Below are 9,235 nucleotides of genomic sequence, written 5' to 3'. Positions count from 1 at the left end.
TCTTTTGGGGACACCAAACCACCTCTTTTGGGGACACCAAACCACCTCTTTTGGGGACACCAAAACACTCCTTTGTGGACACAAAATCACCCCTTTGGGGACACCAAAACACCTCTTTTGGGATCACTGAATGACCCCTTTGGGGCTGTTGTTTAATTAATATCTGTTTTCTCCTGTGCAATTTGGGCTCCAGAGGTGGAGCTCGGTAAAATGAGGGTAACACATAAACCATTGTAGGAATGCACAACACGAGAGGTTTCACTGGATCAAATTTGGACAAAGTCTGGGCTAAGAAGGTAAAAATCCAAGGAATATCAACCCTGTCATGGAATTGATCCATAAAGATACCAATAATTATGGATTTAGGGCAGTCAGTTCATAACAGGTGCCTTTGCCGCAGATATTGAGCACAAAACTCACTCGGAAAATTCAATTTAAACTTTCTGCAGGATCACAGAATAAAACTGAAGCACAACCAAAACCTAAGAGCAGCTCAGAGGGATTAAAACTGTTCCCAAAACTGGGCTGAATTCTCCACCTTCTTTCTGGTTTTGAAATAAATTTAAGGGTGGGGATTTGAAAAACAGCACAAAAGTCCATTTCAAGTTGTCATTTCAACCTTACCCAAATTCCACCTCAAAGCACCGAGTGAAGGAGCAGCTTAATCTGTTGTTGCAGATTAAATGGAATATTTTGGGTCCAGCCCAGGTTATTATTTATTTTTTTAGCTGCATATTGGAGAAGCCTGGGTGGGGTTGAGTTTGACTCAAGGCACTTTTGGGTTTTTTTTTCCTTCGTTCTAAACACGATGCCCAAATATCCAATATTCACCCAAACTTTAAACCCTAATCCAGCTGCTCTCCTGAGGTTTCCCACCCTTCAAAATGCTCCACAACTCTGAATTCCCTGTCCTTGACTTGATCCTGATCGGAGACCAAAGCAGAGGAAAGGAATAACTTAAAACCAGTTCTAGACACAGAGCACAAAACACCCCGAGCGGATTCAAATATTCTCACTTTGCATAAAACCGAAGCTTTGCATAGAACAAAACCACCCAAAGCAGCTTCCCAAGCTGACATTTTTTGGGTCATTCCCGTATCTCCAGCGTAGGAAAACCGGGAATTTTGTAGGGCCACATCCACAGGGATGTTGTGTCCTCGACATCCACAGGCGACCGCAGCTCTGCCCATCTCAATATTTCTAAAACTTGTGTTTAAATTTCCACAATTTCCTCTGCCCAAAATCAGATAAAAACTGGAAGCCACAAGGTCAGAACCGGCCCCCCAGGTGGAAGCTGCTGGCTGAGGTATTTCAAGGTTACCTAAAGGTTGTATCCATTACATTTCCATAAAGCGATGGAATTAAATATTTTTGATATTATCTAGATTGCAAATACATTTTTAAACTTTGATCCCGCAGCGCTCCTGGATGAATAATCAAAATTATTTTGATTAGCCCACGAAAATAAACAGGATCATTTTCCAGAACGGCAGAACACGAATCCAAAATCCAGCCCTGAGTTAAACGTAAACATTTTTAAAATGAGACTCTCTTTATTTTATTATTTTAGGAAGAAGTTATATCAGAATCCAACTTACTCAGTTCACCGAGGAGAAGCCAACAGGACCCGCTGGAAGCTCCCTGAGTCAGGAATGGTTTTTATATCCCCGGCTGGACCACCAGGCTGATGCAAGAAAATAACGTCATATTTGGGCATTAGGTCCCATTACTCCCCAAACCAAATTTGAGGGGTAATTACAGTAATTGCTTTGCTTTGCTCACTGTTTGTGTTGATTACCCTTTTCTCACCAGCACGTGACCACCGTTGTTTGGCCCTGGATTCTTCTCATTTCAGAGTTTTGAGGCTCAGATTCATTCCTGCAGCTCTGCTGGGGTGAAGATCCAGGCTGAGCTCGGCTTTGTGGGAGCTCCTGAGCTTTGCAAGGCTGGTCCTTGCAGCTCCTTGATCCCAGGATTTGTTTTCCTGACCTCCAAGGATGCAGCAGAGCCTAACCCAGCATTAGCCCTGAGTGCTCCTGGCTGCTTCCAGACTTGTCGGGACGTGTTTATGGGAACGGCCAGACTGGAGTGGCCGAGTCGGCTCCCAGAGCCACTCCCAGCCGAGCCCGTGGGGCTCCAGCTCCTCGTTTGGTGTCCGAGCCCAGGACCCGACTCATCCCAAGTTCCAAACCTCCAGGAGTTCCACCTCAGCGTGAGGGAGAACTTCCTTCCATGGAGCTGCTGCCCAGGGAGGGCAGGGTTGGGATTGTCCCTGTCTGGAGTCATCCCAAAGCCACGTGGATGTGTCCCTGTGTCACCGGCCCCGGGAGATCTCCAGAGGTCACTTCCAACCCCAGCAATCCTGGGATTCTGGGATACGAAACAGCACCGGGAGTTGATGTGGATGGTGGAGACCCGGTTCAGCATGGAACTCCTCCTCTTCCACAAAATTCATGCCCGGAAATATCGGAAATGGGGGAAAGTCCCTTTGGGGAAAAGTGGGACGGTCAGAGGGATCCTGGTATGGAATAAACCACTCCATCCCCAGTTCCTTTCCGGGTGGTTTTGGTCACCAGAAAATTGTCGGAGTGTGGAGGAGTGTGGGAAACTTGGGGTGCGGGGAGAAGCCGCCAAACGCAATCGTTCCCTGTTTGACAGGAGGAAAAACAGGGAAAAAAACCCAATTGATTTGAGGTTGCTCAGGATCCAGAGGACAAAGGGTTACCCCAGTCTGTGCTGGGGTGAAGCAGAAATTCATGGCATGCTGGAAGCTCAGCCCCCGAGGTGAGAGATCCAATTTAAATCCCAAAATGAGCCCTGATTTGGGAAGGTGAATGTTGGGCCAAGTGGATTGAAATGGTATCATTAGGATAACAAACACAGGGGCTGGCTTTTAATCCCAAAGAACCAGAGGGATCCCAATTCCCGAGGTGTTTCTGAGTCAGGGAAATCACGTGGGTGGCCCTGACTCATTTCTTTGGAAGGGACGCTATGATTCAATCCTGGTTTAATATCCGCAGCCTGTCATTAACTTCAGAGAGCCACGGCGCTTTGCATGGGTAAAACATGAGTGGGTGTTTGCAAAACCATCCCCAAGCATTTCCTCACAGCATTCCCAACCGGGGTTTTTGCCCAGGGGAGCCTCGGGAATTGCTCTGCTTCCAGGGGGGAACGGGGAGCGCAGAGGTGGTGACAAAAATAAACAAAAAAGAAAAAAGTTGTGAGCAGAAAGGAGGGAAATGAGAGCAGGAAATGTTGAGGGTGCTCAGAAACGCCTGCTTTGGGGTGGCAGATCCTGGAGATTGTGGTGATCCCTGATCTAGGGGTCCTCGGCTGAGTTTGACACAAAATTCTGGAGCTGGGAAGGTGGGATGGGCCCCCCAGAGAGGATTTTAAAGGAATCACAGAAATGGGATAGTTTGGGTGGGAAGAGACCTTAAAAACCCTCTCATCCCACCCCCTGCCACGAGCAGGGACACCTCCCACCACCCCATCCAGCCTGGCCTTGGACACTTCCAGGGATGGGGAATGCATGGAATAACCCCTCCCAGGGAATTCCTTCCTAAAATCCCATCTAAACCCCCTCCCCGTCAGTCTGAGCCCATTCCCCGTGCCCCGGCACTCCATCCCTTGGGAATTGTCTCTCCCCGCCTTCCTTGTGTCCCCTCCAGGTCCTGCCAGGCCACAGTGAGGTCACCTCAGAGCTCCCCCTTCTCCAAAAGGAGCAATCCCAATTCTCCCAGCCTTTCCTCCATCCCTCGGATCCTCCTGGAGCCTCCTCTGGGCTCTCTCCAGCAGCTCCAGCTCCTCCCGGGGCCGGGATCCAGGATCAGGATCAGGATCAGGATCAACAGGACCTGCCAGGGGCTGCTTTTACCGGATCAGCCCAACCCCACAACATCTGTCAGCTCTGGAAAACTTTGCAGACACTGGAATTCCTCTCCAGCTCCTTTCAGCCGTGCCAGGAGGATTCCTCAGCCTCCTGCAGCTTTTATCCTGCTTTTGTCTCTCTCGGGGGGCATTCCCACCTCCAGGTCCTCATTCCTTGCCTCAGGAATTCCTCACAAAGCCCCTTGGCACCGGGAAGAGCCGCTCTGCCCTTCCCGGCAGGAATTCCCTTCCCCAGAGCGGCTCCAGAGGGAGCTTTCGGACCAGCCCGGCTCTCACACGCCGCAGCGAATCTCTCCTCCTGCAGGTTTTTTATTTATTTAGGCGGATATAATCGCGGATGAGGAAGTGGAACAATCCCAGCTGGAAAAGGGTTTCAGGCTTCAAAGCGGTGAAGCGACGAAAGGTGCTGTGAGCAGGAAACAGAAATAAATGTGAATTATCCCAGAAGATTGGGATGGGGGAGGGTCTGGAGAGGTCCGGGGGGAGATGGGAGGCTCAGCAAGGAGAAAAGGGGGATCCAGGGGGAATTTCAGGCTCTTCCAGGTGGGATTTGGAATCTGATCCCAGGACAAGAGGGCGTGGCATGACATAGAAAAAGAAGTTACAAGGGGAAAAAGAAAACCAAAACGACGGGAATTTGAATGCAAAAGGACTTTAATGTCAGGGAAGTGCTGGGGGCCGAGTCACACAGAGGGAGCACAAAGGACGATGATTCCCAGGGCTTTGGGAAGCCATGCAGATCCACAAAGGCCGGAGAAGGCGATTCCTTGGATGTCCCTGGCTTGCAGCTTCCCCAGGAGCTGAGGCCAGCCCGGGGCTGCTGGCGGGAGAGCCGCGGCTGCCTCAGAAATAAAAGGAGCCACAGTTTCCTCCTCCAAACCTCCTGGAGCTGGAGCTGCCCCCTCCATAGGAACCCCCTCCATAGGAACCCCCTCCGCAGGAGCCGCCCCCAAAGGAGCCGCCCCCAAAGGAGCTGCCCCCACCGCAGGAGCCCCCCAAGTGCCCCATGGAGGAGCCAAAGGTTCTTCTGCTCCCAAAGGATCTGCCCCCTCCAAAGGAGCCCCCGGAGCCAAAGGATCCACCAGAGGAGCCGCCTCCATAGGATCCACCAAAGGAACCGCCTCCGTAGGATCCCCCCGTGGAGCCGCCCCCAAAGGAGCCCCCAATTCCCCCCGTGGAGCCGCCTCCGTAGGAGCCCCCAATTCCCCCCGTGGAGCCGCCTCCGTAGGAGCCCCCAATGGCACCCCCGGATCCAGAGGATCCCATGGCCCCCGACGGGAAGGAGGTGCCCACGATGCTCTCCTGCGGGCAGGAGCTGAGGATGGGCCCCGGGAAGGTGATGACCACGGGCGGAGGGTAGACCACGGCCCGCGAGTCCCCGCAGGAGGTGACGCAGGGCTGGCTCCAGGCGTCCGCGTAGGGCTGGGGACAGGACACCTCGCACGGCGACGAGCAGCCGCTGCTCATCATCGCTCCTGAAGACATTTCTGGGATGGACGGCAACCTGCAAGGGCACAGAAATCACAACTACCCATCCCAAAATTCCAGAGGGAAACAAATCCTGCTCCGGTGCCTTCCATCAGTGGGAAAAAAGACGGGAAGGAGAGCCTGCAAGACTCCTGAAAACATCTTTTTTTGATAGGAGGAGAAGTGCAGCACTGCAAAGGTGGAAAATTAAGATATTCAGGGAGCTCCAGGCCTTTACACAATCACCAGCACAATTAAATCTGTGATTTCCTGATTGAAGAAATTATTGCCATATAAATAAGAGATCTCCTCTCATTTCCCTCCTCCCTGAGTTAAAGCCAAGCTCGGTGTAGTTAAGTTGTAACCTCCCCATCAAATAATCAGGGTTTAATTGACACTTTCCCCGTGTGGTTTGGAACGGCACAATCTCATTGAGATCTGAGTCTCCCAAGCCACAAAAAGCTTCCCTGCCCAAGAGACAGAATGGATAAAATGGAATAATTCGGCTCGGAAAAGAGCCCCAGGTCCATATTCCTGATCATTTCAGAGCTCTGACATGGAATTATTTCAAATGAATCATTTCAAATGAATTATTTCAAATGAATTATTTCAAATTAATTATTTCAAATTAATTATTTCAGAGGAATCATTTCAACCCAGCACCCACAGCCGCATCCCGGTTAAGAAAAATGAAATTAGAGGCAGAGAACTCACCGGGCTCGCAGGGAAAACCGGACTGAGGAGAAGGTGCTGGAGAAGCTGGAGGGAAATCCTGGTTTTTATACCCTCCCCGACGACTCCCAGCACATGCAACACGACTTTGGGACATCACCAGCCACGCTTTTTGCTGTATAAGCGCCTTCTAATTGTAATAATTGCTTTGATAAGTGTTAATGATTCGTAAATCAACTCCTCATCAGCCGATACAAGCACACACCCTTTGTTTTCCTTTAATCCTTAAATAATTTTTAGATGATTTTTTTACTGCTGCCATTTCCTGACCTGGTTTGACTTGGGGGTTGGCTTGGAAGGGTGAAGGATCAGGAATTCACTCAGAAAGGGAAAAAATCGGTTTGGTTTCGTCAGGGGGAATATTTTCTGTTCTGCAGAAAATTCCCTGGAAATCCAGAATTGGGGAAAAACCACAACTTCTGTCTTTGTAAATCCTTGGATGGGAAGGGTCATTTTTTATACCTGTTTAACCCAAGGAACTGGTTGAAAAGCACTTAAATTAATTCCTTGGACGCTCATTATCATCTGAGAAAGCCCTGTGCGAGAGCATTTAATTATTATAATTCTCCTTTTGTCACCCTGATTTTCATAATTCTCCTTTTGTCATCTTAATTATCCTAATTCACCTTTTATCACCTTTTGGGACAGCCCAATATTCCAGGCAGACAAGTGGAGGATTCATCACTGGAGGAAAAAACCTGAATATTTTTGAGTGCACGAAGCTGATTCCATCAAAAACACAATAAAAGCACCTCAAGACTGGCCAGGGTTGTTTTTTTAGGGAAGGCACAGCAGAATTCCGGGGTTTAAACCTCACCTGGTGAAGGGCAGAAATGCAAAAATTGGTGGAGAGATCTCCAAGCAAAATTTCCTTTATGAATCAGCAAGAACATCAGGAGAGTTGTAGATGTGATGGACATTTTGGGGTGGCTGTCACAGACAAACATCTCACGCAAATATTGGTGTCATCAAACCCCAAACCTTTTGGGTTTTGGTCCTAAATCAAAGTCAACTGAAGAGATTTGGGATTTCAAAATAAAGATTTGAGATTCGAGAGTTGAGATTCGAGATTTGAGGTTCGAGATTCGAGATTTGAGATTTGAGATCTGAGATTTGAGATTTGAGATTTGAAGTTTGAGATTTGAGATTTGAAATTTGAGATTTGAGATTTGAGAGTTGGGATTTGAGATTTGAAATTTGAGATTTGAGGTTCCAGATTCGAGATTTGAGATTTGAGATTTGAGATTTGAGAGCTGAGATTTGAGATTTGAAATTTGAGATTCGAGATTTGAAATTTGAGATTTGAGGTTCCAGATTCGAGATTTTAGATTTGAAATTTGAGATTTGAGATTCGAGATTTGAAATTTGAGATTCGAGATTTGAGGTTCCAGATTCCAGATTTTAGATTTGAAATTTGAGATTTGAAATTAAAGATTCGAGACTGGAGATTTGATTCTCAGCCGGAGCTGTGGGAGGGAAGCGGCTCCAGTTTGGAGCTGGAATTTCATCCTGTTTTTCCTGGAAAGGGTCGTCAGACCTTGGGAAGGGCTCCCTGGAGGTGTCCAAGGAACACCTGGACATTGGTCTGGGTGAGCAGGTGGGGATCAGTCCCAGGTCAGACTCCACGACCTTAGAGCTCTTTTCCAACCTCAGCAACCCTGAAATTCCGTGATCGTCCAAGTATTTCCCGTTTCTATCGCGATAAAGTTTATTCTCGGTGTTTCTACAACTCCCATCCCCACATTTCTGGTGTTTCCAGACCCAATTGGAAAACAGGACATGAGTATCGGGGTTAAGATCTTGCGACAGAGCCCGGACAAGCCCTGTCAGGCCCCGGTGACATCCCTGGGTTTGACAGCTCTGCCAGTCAGCAATTCCTCCTTGACTCCTCAATTAACATGAAACTTTCTGGGTTCCTCCAGTTGGGTGGGGAAATATCGATTTACATGAAAAATCCCGGGTTCTGCTGCTGGTTCTCCCATTCCGGCGGCTCTGGGAAGCAGCAGCACTTCCAGTCAGCTCCCCAAAATCCACATTTCGGGGCGGGAAGCGGAATATTGGGCGCGAAACCTATTAATTAATCAATAACCCCCTCAAATGGATTTAAACTCATTTCAGCTTCAGTTCCAGCGAGGCCCAGGGACGGCACCAGCTCCGAGGGGGATTCCTGGGGGGTCGGAATGTGGAGCAAATGGAATCCAACCCAAGGGGTGCAGTGCTTGGAACGTGACTTGGGATTAATAACGAATTTATCACGTCACTTAGGAGAACAATTAGGACAATTAATGAAATAATCCAGCCAGCAAAACACGGTTTGGTAACGCGTGGGAAGCTCTTGCACAAAGAGCGGCTCCCATCCCACTGGGGGTCGGGAAAAGTATAAAAGAGCTCTTGGAATTCTGCAGTGCCATCCACGGCTGCTCCTCTTCTCCACTTCTCCAGACCCGGTGAGTTGGATCTCCTTTGTCCTCTGTGTGAAAATATTTTCTGTCTTTACTCTCCTTCCCAAAATGTTTTCAGGAATCTTTCCAAGCTCTTCTGTCCTCCCTTTTTCCCTGCTCAGGGAAGGCACCAGAGCAGGATTTGTTTCCCTCTGGAATTTTGGGCATTGGAGTTAGGATTTATCCAGTGCTCCGGGTTCCTCCCCATCCCAAAAAGTGTCTCTGGGACAGTTTTTCACTGAGGGCTTGCTCTCCTGCAGAACCTGTGGTGCCCAGCAATTCCACTTGCCTTTTCCTGGCTTTAAAATCCGAAGTCCCATCCACGCCTGCATTTGTGGGCATGGGATCGATGTCAGGACTGGAATTTCCCAGGATCTGGGGTGGATTCAAGGCTCTTGGTGACCACCACAACTTTATCTTCTGCTCCAAGAAACTCCTAGGGATGAGCTGCTTCCAAAGGCTCCTGGAATCCGGCTTTGCTCTCCAGGATTCCCAGCACAGCCAAGGCAGCAGGAAAGCCTTTGGGAAGCAGCAGAGCTGAGTGCAGAAAAATGCAGGAAAGGGACAAACCTGGCTCTTCCCAAGTTCTCCTTCCCGTCTTTTTTCCCGCTGATGGAAGGCACCGGAGCAGGATTTGTTTCCCTCTGGAATTTTGGGATGGGTAGTTGTGATTTCTGTGCCCTTGCAGGTTGCCGTCCATCCCA

General features: G+C 49.0%; 1 protein-coding gene across 1 annotated transcript; it reads right to left on the bottom strand.

Moving 5' to 3' along the window:
* Positions 1-4,734: 4,734 nt before the first annotated feature.
* On the bottom strand, positions 4,735-5,361 carry LOC107214618 (keratin, type I cytoskeletal 9-like). Its single transcript, XM_015650203.1, has one exon. It carries the CDS (start codon positions 5,359-5,361, stop codon positions 4,735-4,737), a length of 627 nt encoding a protein of 208 aa, XP_015505689.1.
* Positions 5,362-9,235: the final 3,874 nt, after the last annotated feature.

The sequence above is a fragment of the Parus major genome, chromosome 25LG2, assembly GCF_001522545.3.
Source record: "Parus major isolate Abel chromosome 25LG2, Parus_major1.1, whole genome shotgun sequence".
Lineage (NCBI taxonomy): Eukaryota > Metazoa > Chordata > Aves > Passeriformes > Paridae > Parus > Parus major.
Note: the sequence above shows the minus strand (reverse complement) of the source record. Positions and strands in the feature narration are given on the sequence as shown.

What these genes read in the sequence shown, in the direction of transcription:
- LOC107214618 (XM_015650203.1), bottom strand. Translation starts at nt 5,361, where the DNA reads ATGATGAGCAGCGGCTGCTCGTCGCCGTGCGAGGTGTCCTGTCCCCAG.